An 18,420-nucleotide genomic window follows, 5' to 3' on the forward strand; every position below is an offset into this window, starting at 1 on the left:
GTCTTTTCCTATCAAAAGTCAGACAAATCACATTTGTCCTGGAATGAGTTTCTAACGGATCGTCAAACACTCGACTGCTCCACATCGACAAAAATCAACAAGTGGCAAACTCGTCGCCGTATAAAAAGTAGCAAATAGATTTATTTTCAGTAATAATACACTGTAAACCTGTGAATAAACATTATTATACAAAACAATAGCTTATTAGCGTTTTACATTTATGTACAGGGTTAAGAGGAATGACTGATCTGTTGAGTTGATTTAAAACCAACATCTGGACGGTCGGCAGGTCCCGACAGACCTTTAACGTAGGCTGCACCGTGGGAAACGCAGCAAGTTTGTAACATTCACACACAGACCATCACAGAGCCCACAGGGATCGGTCTAAAAAAATAGAGATTTTTAAATGTTTGGCGGATGCTTAAAGGAAAAATCTTTAAAACCAGACATCAGTAAGAAGGGGCTCGCAACAGATCTGTGCCTCCTTCGATTCAGTAAACTATCCAAAACAGCCATGTGTTCAGTTCTGCTAACAGGAAAGACAAACATGGCAAATGTTACATAAGAAAAAAAAAAACAACACAAATTTGGTAACCTCAAAATATCACTTTATCCTGATGATAGCAGTGTTTAAGGCACATTCTGCACAGTTGGGCCCCTGAATTCAGCTAAAGCAACTTTTGAGATCTCATTAGTTCTTAGTTAAACATCAACTGGAGTTTTTTCTACTCTAGTGTAGTTTGGTCTTTGCTTCAGCAGAGAGAGTTGATTTCCTTTAAAAAAAAATTTATAAAAATGTCTCCCTGAATATGGAAAAAGTTTTGGAGCGAGCCAACAACAGCACTATGACGCCACGCGACTGTGCGTTTGGGTTCAACGCCAACCCAAGAGTTGCAGTGTGCTGCTTTCCTTTTTGATTACATGTCCGAAATCGCTGCACTTTGACTTTTGCCAATACTAAAGTTAAGAGGTGCAGGCTCTCGGCGGCGGCGGCGGCGGCAGGCGAAAGGAGCGGTCCTTCAGAACTCTTCGTCCGAGCTGAGGTAGTTCTGCTTCTTCCTCACGTTCCAGTGTAAACACGTGGCCAGGCTCTCGAACCAGTCGTTCACCGGGTCTCGGAAGCAGATGGAGGGAACAGGGAAGCAGGAAGTGGTGATGGTGATACTGGAATAGGGATGAAGGAAGAAAAGCAAACCAAACAAAAAAAAGAAAAAATGAGATTAGAACAAGGAAATAGGACAACTTTCAGTAAACGGAACAAAGAAGTGGCCACTGATATGAAGTACATGGAGGTGGAATCCCCTGTTGAGCAACACTGGGTATTTTATTGCAGCTCTTACATCTGGACACGTTACATAAAGAGAGGGATTGAGTGTGGCTCAAGCCAATTAAAGAGCCTGATAAGTTTATGTAACAAAGCCTGAGTGTTGAGTGTTGCCTCGTCCGTCTAACAGTTCTCATTCATTTATACTCAAGCCACCATTTTTTACGACGGCGAGCGGCTCGGCGTGCAGACCCACCTGTCTCCGTGGCAGATCTCCTGCCGTTTCCTGCCGTCGAACGACACCCAGGCCGTGTTCCTGGCATCAGGGGACAGCTTTATCTGAGGGGAGAGGAGGAAGGAGGACACGCTCAGACCGCTTTGAAGAAGCACGGGCGCAGCTTTTACAACAAACACATGCCGTCGAGTGTAAAGACCAGAAACTAGACGGAGAGAAAACGGACGCCCAGCTGATCATAACCCCACAGTGCAAAACACACAAAATCTAAACGGAGTATTTTGGATCTGGCTTCTACTGCAAATGGCTTAGTGCACCTGAAGTAACGCTAACATAACATTCCAGCTAATTAGAGGAGCTTGTTCTGAGTCGATAATTAGTATTGATGAAAATGAACTAGTTACAAGTGAAATAACCTGCTGGCGGAACGAGACATAAAAGACTTTCCGTTCAAATCCAATTGTCTTCACTGGCTTTTATTTAGGAGAGTCAAAGTAAAGAGACTGAACATAAAATGTATGTAGCATGTTTCAGATATTTATATGCTAAAAAATGTTCATCACATACAAATAAAAACAAAGCAGTGATGTGATAAAATATGAAGAATACGTCAAAAGGTATTAATTATTTGTGCAAGGTGTTTTATTCATTATAGTAATAATTCGGCCTCTTTGTATAAACGCTACACTTCTCTGCATCCATTTCTGGCAAAAAGTTAACCATTTGTTCTCCTTCCCTTTTTATTTTTAAACTTCAACCATCTAAAATTAAAAACTAAACCATTTGAATTTAGTTCATTTTTAACCTCTTACAAAACAACACAGAAAATTCCCCCACTTTGTTTTGTTTTAAATGAGAACGCAGCTCCATTTCCAACCAGAGGAGGCGCTGTTGAACATACCTGGAGCTCCACTCCGGCAGGCACCACGATGGGTCTGAAGGAGAGGGAGTGAGGGCAGATGGGGGTGATCATGATGGCCGGGACGTTGGGGTGGATCATGGAGGCTCCGGCGGCCACCGCGTACGCCGTGCTGCCCGTCGGCGTGGAAACGATCAAGCCTGAGGCAAAACAGAGACGCGAGATGTTTCAAGGAAAACGAAGCACACGGTGAACAGGCTCAATAGGATTCTTCACAGGTTTCAGCTGCAATCAAAGACGCTAAAAATAGTGTTTCTCTTCATGCGTAGGGAATTATTTGTCTTTAAAATCAAGTATAACAAGAGTTCAAAATTAACTAAATAAAGGTAAATTATGAGATTTTTTTTTTCTTTTGGCTTTCTTGTGTCACATGAATTTTTCTGTCTTACCATTATCCTTTTAACAATAATTTTGAGTAATTACATTCCTACCGCTTTCAATGTGCAGAAAAAACATAAATAAGAAATGGCAGTGTCGGCTCAATGACCCGTCCGCTCACCGTCTCCCTGCACCGTGGTGATCAGGTGTCCGTCCAGGAAGAGGTCCACGTTGGACAGGTAGGAGGAGGGTCCTCTGTCCACCACCACCTCGTTAAGAACCTGAACCACACAGACGGCGGGGGAGGGAGGGGGAGAGAAGGAGTCAACTCTGGAAAAATCCTCTCCATGTGCACGGCTGACTTGAAGTCGCCCTGAGTCAGAATCGCGTTTGCTGCCAGCGAGGACACCGACACCGAGCGCAAGCCTGAAATATGCAGCCGGAGTGTCTGTCGGCTGATGTCACACCCTGCTCGCCGCCTTGACCAACAACAAACACAGGCGGGGGTGGGGCGACACCAAGAGCTGCTGCGGCCTGATTACGGTGCAGGGATCACGTCACGTACCTGATACTGCATGGCTTTGCGGCTGGTCTCCAGGTCCTTATTGGTCAGGATGATGCCCTTCTCGTCCACCGTGTCCTTCTTCTCCCAGTTCTCCTTGAGCACTCGCACCTGCAGGCGACTTCGCAGCACGATGGCGGCGTTTCCTGCGGGCGGAGGCACGCATGAGCGCACGGCGCCATGCTCCGCAGAGAAAAAATGCGCGCTGCGGGACGACGGGCGGGTCGGGGGAACATTCACTAACCTTCGATGATCTGCGTGACCTGACACTGGTACGTATCGAACTTGAACGGCGTCAGGAAGCCCAGAGAGCCCAGGTGGAAGGCCATGACAGGGGGGACGCTCTCCTGCAAGAAAATACACATTATGTAGCAACGGGAAATATCGATACTGCGGGTTTTTTTCTTTAATTATCTTTTCTAGGTGGATACCTGGAAAAGCGAAGACGCGTACAGCAACGTTCCGTCTCCACCAAGACAGATGATGAAGTCCACACGATTGGAGATATCGTCCAGATCTGACCGACACAAACGCCATTAAACAATTTATGTACATAATGTCCACAGAAATAAATCGCTATTAGGGCTGAAACAATTAATCGTATTGATAGTGATTAATCATTTAATGAAAGCATCGTCAACTAATTTAGTCATTGGAAAATCGTCAACTACAAAAAACAAATTGCCTTACAAATTAATTTTTTTTCTTAAAAATGAATTGAATTATTTGTTTATTTGCATATTTTAACGTATTTCTAACAGTACAAAGAAAGTGGCTAAATTAAAAAAATCTGCTAAATGTGCCAATTTTATTTTTTTTTTACCAATTCATCAATCATCAGAAAATAAAATAAATAAAAACAATAAACCAATGGTTAATCGGAGCGATCTGAATCGGTACCTTCTCTGAAAGTGCAAAATTTCTTAGTGATGGCGGCGAAAACTTCGTCTCCTGAAATGGCCGGATCATCCAGGACCTTCTTCTCCACGTAAACCATCAGGTTCTTCACCTGCAGCGACGCAGAAACAACAGACGCGTTGACGCGCGACGCAGAAGGCAGCGGCGTGAAAAGGACAGGGCGACCGGGTCGACCGTTACCTCGGTGAGGAACGTGCAGAGCTCCTTGAAAGGCTGAAGCAGGCTGGCATCTCGGATCTTCTTGATGACAAGGACACTTTTCGGAGGCTTGTTCCACGTCAGTCTCTGGCTGGCGGGATCCTGAATGTGCCTGAAGGAGACAAAATAAACTTTAGGAGGACCAAACACCCAAAGAATGCACCACGTAGCAGCCAAGAGAGCTGATATAAGAGCTGCTAACTAACAAAAGCTGCATCATAACCAGGACTGATTAGCATCTATCCAATTAGACACATCAGATTAAAGTCTAGCTTTGTTGTTCTGCAACGCCTCACCTCTTCTCAACCCTAAAAGGTGAGCCAAATGTCCCCAACAAACTCAACAGCAAACCAAGAAAGCTTCTCTGAAGAAAGGAGAAGTGAGTTCACATGTCACAGAAGTTCATTCTCACGGAAAAACGATTGCATAAATATGACTGAACCGATTTCATGGAGTCTAAAAATGCTCCGAATCAAAAGCAGAATATGGGAAGTGCCAAAGGGAATCCCAGAGTCTTCTGCTTCTGCTGGTTAGCTTCATTAGCTACAGATGGCAGACAGAACAGCGCGCCGCCTTTATCTCTAACAGAATGGCTCGTCTGTGTTCTTCTTACGAAACAATGACATCTTTACATCAACCAAACTCTTGAGTGTCTGTTCGCCTAGAAAAGTGGGAGCGTGACGAATGAAGGCCATCAGGAGGTTTTTACACTACAGTCTTCTATGAAGACCGTTCAATCAAATCAGTTCAGAAATTTTTTATATTTTTTTTGGTGGCACATCTAATTTGTAAAAGTTTAAATATAGAAAAATTGAAAATCAAATTGTTCTGCTTCAGCGCAGCTCTTTAAACATTAAACGCTTAGAATATTCTGAACATTTTGAAAACTTTAAGCTGATATTTAAGCTCCATCTTTGGAAGCCTCAATGGATTTGAACAATAAAAAATAAAAACCCAACAAATAATGTAAATAATTAAAGCTGCAACAATCAATATGCTGCACTGATTAACGAGGAGTAGAAATAATTACTGCATTTTGCTTTAAGAGAAAATTGATTACATAACGGTAGATATTTGTCTACTGATAAGTGAACCACAACAGTAGATACACAAACAGGCGTCATTTAGGCATCAACAAACATTAACCACCATCATCATCATCATCATCATGCAATCAATCTTCAGAAACAGAAAGAGGAGTATGGATCAAATGGAGATCTCTGACTTCAACTGGACAACGTGATCACATTTCAAGTTCCTCTTCTTTCTTTTTTTTTTTTTTTAAACCAAAACCTTCCCCCCCAACAATGCAACAACCAAACACAAAACACAGATCTAGAGACGTCTCTCCCGCCTCTCTCTTCCCCAGAAAAAAAACTGAGCAGAATAGCTTCCCTGTGAACCGGCGGAGACAAAGCGATCCGGCGCTGACCCTCTGATCTATTCAGGACCAGTTCCTCGTCGGATCACCTCAAAGTGTCCACACCCCGACCTTCCCCTTTCATTCAGCCGGTTTGTTTCCAAACCACATCCCGCCTTTGATAACACACTACCTGGGTTCATCGCTCCACTTCTAGGAATCTGTTGTTCTCAGCCAAGAACTGATGATTTACAGCCAGGTTTGGTTATAATTGTGAATTTCTCACCATTTCCAGACTTTGTTCTCGCTGTGGCTCCCCTGTGTCTCCTCTGTTACAGACTGGTTAAACTTCATGGCTCTAAAACAAAAACAAAGTAAACCCGGCGCTGCTTCAGGTGGACTCAGCAGGTTCTTTCCCGATGGTTGCGTCTCTCAGAACAGCGCATCCCACCTCCAACAACTACACATTTTGAAGCTCCCACAAAACAAAACAAAACTCCCGTGTTGTAAGTTGAGAAGCGGATCAGCTGAGAAACTCTCAGACTGTAATTGTCCCCGACAGGACTTGGCACTAAAACCTTCTCTGCAGCTCTGCTCCTGAGGTTAAGCTCTTGCTCCTCTTAAGGCCTCTCTGCATGCTGGGCCCCGCCCACACAGCCGAGCGATGGCCCCGCCCACTCCACTCCCCGTGTCCTCGTTGGACAGGTGTGACTCACTGAGCAACACAACCTCAGCTGCCGTCAACGGCGGCACATTTACTTCAACGCCAAAGTATTTCCACCTGCATGACCTCATTCTGCGTCTTGACCAGCTACAGAGACAGGAAACAACCAGACTGGTCTGAGGCAACAGCGCCACTGGGTTTTATTGGAAATTAACACGAGGATGCAGTAAAGCTTCCTTGTGTACTGTTACAGTAAGGAAGTAAAAATATGTTTTAATAATAAAACAAGTGAAAGATCAACTTCTTCTTAAGCGTGACCTGCAGGGCAAACTCTGCATCATGCACGGTATTTGCAGCAATGTTTTCTTAGAACAGAGACGTTCTTTGCAGTGATGTTCAAAGAACAGCTATAATTGTAGGCTTGTCGCAAAAAGAAATGAATCACATAACAAAATAAATTGAGCTTGATAACTTCCATTCTGATGATTAATATTTTTTGAAGGGCAATTTTATTAACACTTAATTTGCCGTTTTTTTGGATGTCTACTGTTCAACTCTGCATTACTATCCCGTTATCAATATATTACCTTAAAATGGCCTCAAATCAACAATACTATCGTCTATCGCAATGTTCGCAACTTCTGGGTCAATTTATTGACGCCGAAAATTTGCCATCGCGACAGGCCTAATGGTGCATTTAAGGGTGTCGGAGTAAAATAGGTTAAATCACAAAGCTTGTCACTACAGTTTTATCTCCATCTAGTCCATCTATCATGTGAGTTAACATGTGAAATATTTAGAAGTCGCTGTACCTCGTGTCTGTGATGACAGTGCATGGAAGTATTTCAGCAGGGTGCCTGATGGATCATCTGGAGTCCTGAATCCTGAAGGAGAGTGACCAAGAAGGGAGGCGACTCTGAAGGGTACAACCTTAACTACGAATAATGGAATGACGCCTTTTCACTTTCACATAACCAGCCGTTCTGGAAACGCATGTCTCCGGAGGTACGTACAACTGAGCAACGCACGCCGTGGCCGGTGTTTGTGTGCAGTCTAAACAGAGAGATAATACAAGGCGTACTGAAAGGTTTTTAAACAAGTCGTCGGCGAATTGTTGCGTCTCTTATTTCAAGGCCGTGTGCTACAGGCTCAGTTCTCATGGATAAAAACTGAAGCAGAATAGTTTTAACGATAACAAGTTGCGGTTTGTTTGTGTCTTTTTCTTGATCCCGTTGGTAGGAATCAGCGTGACATCATGCAGTAATTAGCAGACTTGTTGCCATGACCACAAAGCGTCTGTTGAAATCCATCTCTTCTTTTAGCCAGCTAAACCTTATGATGTTTTAATTGATGAAATTTATTTTGTCGCAGAGCCTCTTCCATATTTAGTCATAGAGACGGTATGTACTACAGAATGGAAATGGCTTCAGGTTATATTACTTTTATCATTTCAAACAACAATGGGGCTATTTGATTGGATTGCGCCTCTCTTGATCAGTTTAATGCCGCCCTTTTTTTGAAAACAAAAACCTTTCTCCTTTTGTCACAGATCTCACTTTACCGCATGAATTGTCCTTGCTAATGACAAAAACTTGGACAAAGACTTATCAGCTAAATACCGGATTGAATTACAGCCTCTTGTTGTGATTTAAACTTCTGTAGATAGATGAAATGAAGCGGAAGTGACCTCTCTTACATCAGATCATCTGCTCCAACGTTTCTCTGAAACACAACATCTCATCTGACAAACGTATTTGCAGCAAGTTAAAGATGACATCTGTGCCAACATTTTTTGGCAAACTACAACGCAAAAGTATGTTAGAAATGTCAGAATGTCTTAAATTTGTTCCCTGCAAATTCTAAAAAAATGAGAAAAAAAAGAAAATGAGGTGGAAAGGTGTGGAGGTGATAACAGTTCATTTAAATACAATAAATGAACTGTGGATTTTGGATTTTGGTGTGATTCGTACAAGAATCAGAGAAATGTCGATCCAAAATTAACATTAAAAAAAACCAACAAAACAGCTCAGCCTCACCCAACATGACGAAGTTTTCCATGCCTAATCATATTTTCCTACGACAATTGCCCCGACTGGTCTTTCCCAAAACTGTTTCCACCCAGCCATTGTTTGAGACAAAGATAGCCTGGTTTTGCTACTTTTAACCTGTCGAGCAGCTTTAAGGATGCTAATCCTACAGACACAGCGAGCGGGAAACAAGCCGCAAACAGAAGCTTACGTGATGGAGGGTGTCAGTAGGTCATCATTTAGTCCAGGCTTTGACTAATCAAAAGAAAAACAAAGGCTGGGAGTCTTTCATAACAATAAGGAGACTTAAAACAATATGCTAACGACAGTCAATGATCTGTGTGGCTCAGTTTGGGACGATAATAAGACAAGGTGGCACAAAAGCAACCGCATATTTCAAAATTGCATTGATGTTTGCATTACATAATAAAAACAGGAGATGTTTGCAGGGTTTGGTCCATGTCATTGTGTGTGTAAATGACAGCATGGCACGAAAAAAAACGTGTTTTAAGTAGGAATGTACCTACAAATGACCTGGTTGCTATATTTATAGCTTTACTAAAGCTGGCCTATCCTGGTTACTGCCTTCCTATGCAATTCTAATCAATTCTAATCTCTCTCCACTTCTCCTTCTGTGATTTCTCCCATTAACATGAATTCCTCTGGCAGAATGTAAACCGGGGCAATCAGTGAAGAGAAGGAGAAGTTGTGGACCATGGCCTTGATTTTCTGCGCTGTTTTAGGATTGTAGTTTTGGCAACGGAGGAAGTGAACGTAGCAATCTAGTTGGTCACACTTCCAATTATTGAATTGACATTAATAGCTCCCTTGTCGAGGCACTTCTTTCTTAACAGTGGAGTATGGCTGCTTACGGCGCATGCCATTTCCAGTAAGATCGTTAGCATCGAACTGACATATTACATACTTCGCAGGTACATATTAGGTAAAATATATAAGTTCGATAAAGTCCACGCCTCCAGGAAGTAATCATTTTTTCAACACCCAAGGGTCAAGACTCTAAGAAGCTGGTTTTTAACCAGACTAAAGCTGACCAGTGATTGGTTAAAAAAGCACAATAATTGCTCCTCTGGAGCAGCAAGATGGCTCTAAACAAAGTCTTCAATGAAGTCAACCTTGACAATGAACAGGTTTTTTTTACCTTCTCTCTCTGCTTGCATTGTTACAGAGATAAATTCCAGAAATGCCATATTTTAAAACAATTTGATAACTAAAATTATCACATCTAGACATCAACAGGTAAAGTCATAAGGATTTATCTCTTCATTATGGTCACGTAACTACCTCCTCAGGTGGCTTGCATGTCTGATCATAAAGTGGTTAGTAACTCTCATCAGTGTGCAAATGGTCATACAGACTCAAAGTTAGCCATTTTCACTATCATTAAGGTGTCAAGAGACAATGTCAGATAAAACACCTGCAAGATTGAATAACAGACTATAATTTCTGGATGTCTCAGGACATGCCTGCAGTAAATTCCGGCTGCGAGAGAGCAAGAGAAAGCAAGACTTAAAAGATGCCAAGAAAGTGGAGCATTTTATGTTTTACTCTCTGATCAACTCTGTCATGGCAGGTGTTGGTTTCAGATAAGCATTTAGAAACTACAGACTGCAAGTATTCTTATTTACAGCTTGGAGAGAGCCAACTAGCTTACTGTAGACAAAAAAATGCAAAAGATATAAATATCAACTCTTATCATTTTGTAGTTGTTTTAGCAGGTTTATTTCATAGGGGGAGGGTTAGAAAACAATATTTTGACTTCTAATTTCATATTTTCACAGTTCTTAAAGAGAAAACAGAATCAACCAAAGTCAGCAATGCCATCAATGATCTCTGTTTTTTTGTTAAAAAGAAATTGGCCACAAATGTCTGATCCATCCACCTCTAGTCATGTCACTCCAAAAGCAAAAACAATCACTTCTCAGCTGCTAAAATACACCCTGGAAATCACCAAACATCGCTTTGTTATCTTTGGTAACTCCTGCAGCGGCACTATCAAACCCTTTGATCTGTTTTTGCAGATTGTTGGAGAAACTGCAAGCAGAGCCAAGAACAACAACCTCAATGCATCGCATAGTTGAGATTCATTTTTCCATTAGCTTTCATAAGGAGTTCACTTCAGTTATGCAACAGTGACACACTTTTGGTCTCGGCTCTCTGTGTTCAGACTCACCACGACGTCAGATGACCAATGAGTTACGAGACCTTCTAAGGAATAACTGAACATTAAAATGCTAATGTAGAGGGAGAACTCCTGTTATCAGCAGATCAAAAGCTGCACACACACTTTGAATCACATTGGGATTCATCATCTCTGAAAGACAAACGTGTTTTTTTTTTTTTGCTTTCCCAATCAAAACAAAGTAGTATTGCATTTTTTCTTTACTTCAGTACATATTGTGGCCCACAGAGATACACCATTCAAGATATACCTGTTGAACTTACGCACTTACATTTTTTCAATCAGTCACCTGATTTATGGGTTGATCTGACAGCTGCAGAAATTGCTGGGTGTGACTCCAGGGAAGTTTAATACCAAAGAACCTTCAGCATAAACCACATTAGCTCCAGCAAAATCATGCTAAGCCCACAGAGCGGCAAGGCTGTCATTGTGCTTTTAAAGAACAAACGATTCTTTGTCTAACTACAAAAGGAGCACTTTTGTTGTTGTTGCAGTTCAGGTTTTCATTTGATGCCTGATTCTTTGCATGAAGGACTAAATTAACAAATAACCATTTGAGGTTTTTCAACTTTCTGGTTCACACTTCCTTCGCAAGTTACACAAGAGGATATGGAGACACTTAAGTGAAAGAGTTGTGAGGTTAGGAGCTTCTAGAAAACAAATTTGAGCAGAAATAGTCCAGGACGAAAACATTTGATTTACAATAGATGTTCAGTAAAGACTTTTACATTTCCCCCCCTTTGGAAACAAATAATAAAGTGTGAAATGTGTTTTTGCAGACTAAGGAAAAGAATTGTTTCTTTATTGGATGTTGCGTGCAGATATCTGCCTTGTGGTTCATTTGCACATAGCGTTCTAGATGTTTCTGCAAGATAAAAATAACTACTGTGACAATTAAAAACTTAAAAATATGAATCCTTCCACTGTGTGAAAGACGACGTGCTGTTTTACAGATTGAAGCATAAAGCAGTTTTAATGTGAAAATTGTGTGTGTGCGGTGTGGATGCACCAACCAAGAAGAGTTGCAGCCGGTGGGACTTCAGGGTTGTGCTAGGAGTCTGCAGCTACATGCTAATGGTAACTCTACTACTACATCACTTCACTGCCATGTCTTTCAGGAAGGAGCCCAGGAAAAATCTGCCTTCAGAACAAGAGCCGTGTCTTCTTAGGTGTCGTTTGGACTCCCACCAAATTATTCATGTTAGACAGGTGGAGGCTTCATGACACCAGAAGCTGGCTGTATCACAGTGGCTATTCCATATTAAGCTAGTTACTAATGAAGAAATAAATAAAAAAAAATAATAATTCTTGTCCAACTTACATCACAGCATGTGGGTTCTGGAGCATGCATGCCTTCGGGCCAAATGTGGTGACAGGACTCGGTCCATGAAGCCACTGAGTCCTCCTGGAAGAGAGAGGAACAAACATCCAGGTCTAGAAAGTTGATTTTGCTTTCAGAAAGAGTAATTTGATAATAACAGAATAACCAGACCTCTGGAATAAAGACATTTCACATGTTTCTACATGAATGGTGTAGAAAAATCCTACATTTTTCTACACCAGTCTTCTGGTTCACATTTCAAATCAATTATTTTGTTTTGCGATTTCTTGACATTCCCTGAGCTGCACATATGTACAAGCATGGCTATTTTTGTCCATCATCAAGTGACACATAGAGATTCCTGCACTTAGTCTGGAGTAATAAACCCTTAGGCCAAATCTGTGGTGAGCAACAGTTAATTTGGCGCCTCTGCCGAGTCATACGTGGAGTAAGGAGTCATGTAGTGCTTAAAAACAAACACATTTACCTCTTGTAGCTGCAGCCCAGAAAACAGAAGTCAATGTTTAATGATCACAAACACACTTTTGCCAAACAACAACCAAAAAAGGTGTGGTTTGTAGCAAAGCAGGTTTCTTAAAAGGGAGAAATAAATCTTACAACACGTTGTGTTACTTCACGTCACTTTACTGAGTCAACCACCTCCCCTACTCTGATACACTGAGCTTAAATTCAGCTGGGTCAAGCTACTTTTATTTATATTTGAGATCACTGAAATAAATTAACCCAACATCAAAAAAATTTTACTTTAAATGAGTTGCTGTAGCAAAATTTGAATTTAAATGAATTCAAAAGAGCATTGTCGCCATTAAAGTCTCCAACAACACAGGAGAAAAGTACCTAGATTTGTCAGATGTTTTTCTTTTTCTCGATAAAAAGTCGCTAGAGACGTCTGAAAAGTGAAGCTTTAAATTACCTTTTAGAATGAAATTTGCTCTCCTGAGTTGGATGCACTTATTTTAAATGCATGATTCATCCAGAATTAAGGATCCAACAGAATGACGAACGCGGGGATTTTTAAACATTTTTTTAAAATAAACACTTTTAAAAGAAAGGCGGCTCTGACGCAAGTTGATTTTTGTAACTCCTGAAACCACTTGAGAAAAAAAAGTGGCTAAATGTAAATTATTGCATCACATTCAGCATATAAATAAAGGAAAAGGGGATTTCTGACACTCAAAAGCAGCAAAAAAAAAAAAAAAAAAAAAAGTCATGTTTCACAAGATACTTGTGTGGGTAGAAAAAAGACAATAATGTTGCCTTTGTGGGAGTTTGTTTCAACATTTTGCGAGATGTTCACTCTTTTTTTTTTTTTTTTTTTTTTACAGATTTCCTCGTCTCGCAAACGGATACCAACTACTGACCACATCGACAAGGAACAAACACGTCCAGTCTCTTCAGGTTTTCCCTTCATCAGGCTGTTTCAAAGAAGGCTGCAGGATCTGTCCACACATGGGCTGATTTCTCAAGTGTCGAGAGTTTGTGCAACAGACAATGTGACAAGGTTGTTGAGGAAACATTTCTAACGCAAGCCGCTAAAAACAGAAGTCGCTCTGAAGCGTCACCAACGGGGGGATGGTTGCTGCAGCGCGGCAACACAGAGGACCTCAGAAATCAGATGGACTGACAGGAGATCTGGCTGTGTTACAAGCTCTCCCTCTGCTGGTGATTTTGTGTCATGTCCTCTTGTTTTTATTTTTATCTCCCCCCCTACTTCCTCACATGAACATGGAGAAATCTGATTACAGGGGTAGATAGCGAGGGGAACAGGAAGCCTGGCTCAATTTTCACTGGAGGCCTCCTCTTCCTGCTGCTCCATGGGGATTTTTGGAAGCCATTCTGTTTTTTTGGGGGGTGTTGTATTCTGCTGGTTAATTTATCCACTTTTGATACCTGTTACTATGGTTACAGGGAGCATACCAGACTCTACAGACCATTTTTGTTGCGACTTGTCTCGTCTCCTTTTGTTGATTTTGGCCAGCTAACCAGTTTTAGTTGTTTGGCATCGGTTGGCCGACATTTTTATTTTTGCACATATTGTATAAATCATGCACAACTTTGGTTGAGAAAAAGAAAAAGAACATAATTGCAGGAATTCTATCGAGAAACATAACTGTGACCACACATTGAAGTTGGTCTTTGTCTTTTTAAGAAGCTCCTGCTCGGCTGGAAACTGCAGTTTCAAGGAGGAGCTCTGCGGAAATAGGCGGAGTATTAAGACACCCCTTGAATGGTTGCCATTAGACATTCAAAAATTTCTCAAAGATGTGTTAAAAAAAAATCAAAACAACACTCCGGGTATGTTTTTGATGAGGGAATAACATTATGGCATGACGTAAAGCTCAAAAAAGTGGATTTCACATAATATCGCCCCTTTAAAGGCAATGACATCACAAGAGACGAGAATCGATCTGATCGGCTGGCATCAGCAGACGAGCAAATCTTGACATATCCAGACAGTTGCAGGAGTGATGATGGATGATGCTGTAGAAGCTGAAGCAAATCAGTTTGCAGTGTTTTCATCAGACGGGTTTTCATGAACTTTTGGAACAAGTAAATCCTGTTTTCTGCCTGCGTAACTTTAAATATATGCCGCTACAGTGGGACTCTATGGTGGAACAACTTGTACTAGACCTGTATACGCCTGCTGCCTTAACAGGTTGGTAGCTTCACTTATTTTTCTGTGTTCACATTCAGTGATATTTAGCAGAAAAGCAACCCTGGAATCTTGATTTTTGGCTGTTTCGTCGTGTTGTGATATGCAGTGGGTACCTGGTTCCTACTGACCTGTGTTCTGAGTAAGTGGCTGAGGAGGTGCTCAGACTGCGGGCCTTCATGCGTTGAGCAGAGTGGCGACCTGTGATTGATGCTCCCTCACAGGTGGAGCAGCAGAAGGTGGGGGCCTCCAGTCGCACCTCTGATCCACCGTCCATCTCTGATTGCCAGGCTTGAAGTGAACTGACAAGTCAACACTGTTGAGCCATTGTGCATGAATAGTTACAAAACAAAAATGTCCTGTGTAACCTGACTGGTATGCATGGGAGGAACCAACAGTTTTGGGATTGCAGCTTTGTTTCAGAACTTCTCAGTGGGGAAAGATAAAACTTGCACAACTTTAACTGGGGAAACACATAAATAATGCAAGCACACTCCTCTATACAGTGTGGCTGTTAAAACCCTTGCCGTTTTAAAATTATCTTTTGCGTTTCACAAAAACCTCCAGAGGACACAGGTCAGCTTCAGGTGAAAAGTTCAACCTGCTCAGCAACTTGTTTATATAATTTTCTGTGTTGCTCCATGATACTGTAAGGTAGCAGGCCAAATTTTCACAATTATGTAAGCTTTAGCATAAGCTAAAAGCTTGTTATTACTATTATTGGCAGTACGGCAATCTTTTTTTATTTTTAAAGAAAAGTACGGCTTAAAGAAAGTCTAAAAATGCAGCGTTTGGAGCAAAGGGAGATTCGGCAATGGCTAAGAAACGAATCATAAAGCAGCTAAACTAGTGAGTTAGCGAGTTAAGCTCCTGGTTAGTCGTAGAAAATACATCGTCATGCCGTTTCTGACTTCCAACTTTACCTTTTTAGCAGAAAACCTTACAGCAGGATAACTTGGCTGAAGCTCAGAAAACTGCCGGAGGATTACAGGATAAGATTACAGCGTTTCACCATCTTCGTTCACTGGACAGCTGTCAACAGTCAGCTCACCGCTTCCTGATCCCGACTGACCAATCGGTCGCTCCCAAACTGGTGACGTCAAATAGCAAGTTCCCCACCTAGTCCAGATAAATGAGTAAAACGACATTTGCACGGAAATAAGAAATAATACTATTTTTAAGAATTCGCAAGCAATATTAATGCAATGTATCCTCACTATTAATAAAATAGTAAAAATAAATGAATATAAAAAGGCACAAGAAAGGTAATTATAATCACAGGTGGGGGAAAAAAAGTTAAAAGAGCGGACAAATGATCTTTTTCAGCATATGTTCAACTTAGAGGTGGATAATAACTAATTACATTTACTCAGTTATATTTATTTGAGAGAAAGTTTGGGGCAAATATACTTTTAGTAGTTTTACTGCACCATACTTTTTCTATTTTGTGAGTAATTATGAAGTATTGCTTTTTACCCAAATAAAATCTCTGGCTACTCCCCCCACTGTGAGTAACTTAATTTAATGAAGAACAAGCAGGTTTTAAGCAAAGGTGTAGTCTCACACTTACAGTATATGTTAAAGTGACACCTCATACACAAGCTTTGCTCTTGGAGGTCACGTGAACATAAACACTGGAAGTACTTTATCCTATTCTTACATTAAGTATTAATTTCATTCACTTGTTTTATTAAAATAAATTAATAAAGTTGAATAAACACATGATGCCAAACAGGTCTTCACAAAAATAAAAAATATATAAATGCATAAACTAAACAACAAAGATAAAACAATTTTATTTGACAAAAAGAGAAAGTTAGGTTAAAGTTAGGTTCACTCTCAGCCTTAATCCAAATTAGATTACATTAATTCTTAGCCCTAAAATTTCACACACAATATTCCATAACCGTGGAATTTTATTCAAATTTGTTAAAAAAGAATCAAAATAATATATTTAAATATTCAGTCTTTGCCATGACTCTCAAGTGAGCTAGGTACCTTTTGATTGAGAAGGTAAGTTCACCTTAGTAAATTCACGTAATTGAATAGAATTTGAAAAAGCACACACACACACACACACACACACACACACACACACACACACACACACAACCCAAATAATGCAGCAAAGGGGAATTGTCTGCAGATCTTTAGAGACTAGATTGTGACAAAGTGCAAATCTGGGAAAGGATGCATAAACTTTTGGCAGCATTGAACATCCTGACAAACACTGTGGACTCTTTGAAAATGGAAGAAGTTTGGAACAACTTGAAGTTCCCTCTGTGACGTACCCACCATGTCCTCCTATTTTTAACCAGTGGACAGGCTGTTGAGGTTGCACAACATTACCTTTGTACAATTACCAACAGCTGCTTGACCTTTGAGGATAATACGACAGCCAAGATAACAAAGGAGTGGCTTCGATATCAGTCTTTTATCGTTCTTGAGTGACTCAGCCAGAACCTGCACTAAAACCCAACTAACCATCCCTGGAAGACGTAAGAGTGACTGGCTACTGATGCCGACCCGTCCTACCTGACCCCAGTCGGGAGAATCTGTAGAGAAGAATTAGGATCAAGACTGTAGCAGGTGGAAAAAATAAATACTCTTTAGATCGTCCAAAAATATCATGCCAATCACTCATAAGAGCCATTCATCCACTTCCTTTCTATACCTGCCTATTGATGCAGCAGGGCTGGTTCTTGTCCCCAGCAGTCACTGGGTGAGAGGCAGGGTAGATATAGGTGTCTTCATTTATGCATTCTGTATTGTGTGCTACTGATAAAATTTGCTCTTTATATTCACTCAAGTTTAGAGAATGTTCTTTATAGACTAGAATAATATAGGCTATAAATAAAAAACTCTTTTCCTGGGAAAATTCAGCGTGAATGCTGTAAGCTGAACGTTTATATGATGAAATTTGCAGAAGCTATTACAATCAACTGCAGAAATGTCATAATTCGGCAAATACAATAAAAACAGTCAGTTGATCTTTAATAGAAAGACTGTCATAAAGAGTAAAACGGGGCCGAGAGTGTTGAAGAACGCCAATTCCTCTTCTTCGCTGTTTTTTTTTTTTGTTTGTTTTTTTGACAGTTGGTGCATTACCGCCCCCGATTGGTAGCGCGTGGACCAGAATGTTTTCAGCTCCGTTTCTCGGTTTCCTTCAATTGTTAGCTCAGTCTCCGCTTCAACACACCTGAGTGTAATTAATTATCATGACTCTAGAAATCTGTGGCGCTAACTGAAGAAGCCATTCAGACATTTGATTGAGGTATGTTGAATCAGGGTCGCATCCAAAACCTGTCCAACACCTGAACCTGAGGACTGGATTTCAGAACCATTATCCCACACTAAAAACATTTTCCCAATTCCATAAATGTTTCTCAATTTCTTGGAAATGTGTGTTCTTGGAAAAATTTTACAATTCTAGCACATTGGATTTTCTAACCATATACACACAAATTTTGAATGATATATAGAAGTCAGCGGCTACTTCAGAACCGCTGCATCACAAACTGCTAGAGAAGATCCTTCCATTCCCATAGCGATCAGCATCAACAACTCTATGAAGAACGTTGGATATGAAGAATTACATTTAATTTTCCCTGGGAATTAATGACAGTCACTATTACTTTTCATAAACGTTGGATCATATCCATCGCATACCAAGAGCAAGAACACTGAAATTAAATAAAGGTAAAAAATATTAAATTGAAAATATTGTAGTGCTGCAAACAGTAAGATAAATTGATCAATT

General features: G+C 40.7%; 1 protein-coding gene across 3 annotated transcripts; it reads right to left on the reverse strand.

The window, feature by feature from the left end:
• Positions 1–121: 121 nt before the first annotated feature.
• On the reverse strand, positions 122–15,767 carry nadka (NAD kinase a). Of its 3 annotated transcripts, XM_044116964.1 has the most exons (12): positions 15,584–15,767; positions 14,792–14,962; positions 11,987–12,070; positions 4,397–4,526; positions 4,199–4,307; positions 3,730–3,815; positions 3,543–3,645; positions 3,302–3,444; positions 2,918–3,017; positions 2,401–2,558; positions 1,521–1,603; positions 122–1,164 (listed from the first exon to the last, which is right to left on the reverse strand). In XM_044116964.1, the coding sequence occupies exons 2-12, from the start codon at positions 14,935–14,937 to the stop codon at positions 1,020–1,022; spliced, it is 1,287 nt and encodes a 428-aa protein (XP_043972899.1). In that variant the 5' UTR covers positions 14,938–14,962; positions 15,584–15,767; the 3' UTR covers positions 122–1,019. The 3 variants fall into 3 exon arrangements, with proteins under 3 accessions (XP_043972899.1, XP_043972903.1, XP_043972908.1); XM_044116968.1 differs by lacking the exon at positions 15,584–15,767 and having other exon boundaries at positions 14,792–14,976; XM_044116973.1 differs by lacking the exons at positions 11,987–12,070; positions 14,792–14,962; positions 15,584–15,767 and adding an exon at positions 6,061–6,374.
• Positions 15,768–18,420: the final 2,653 nt, after the last annotated feature.

The sequence above is a fragment of the Gambusia affinis genome, linkage group LG01 (assembly GCF_019740435.1).
Source record: "Gambusia affinis linkage group LG01, SWU_Gaff_1.0, whole genome shotgun sequence".
NCBI classification, from domain to species: domain Eukaryota; kingdom Metazoa; phylum Chordata; class Actinopteri; order Cyprinodontiformes; family Poeciliidae; genus Gambusia; species Gambusia affinis.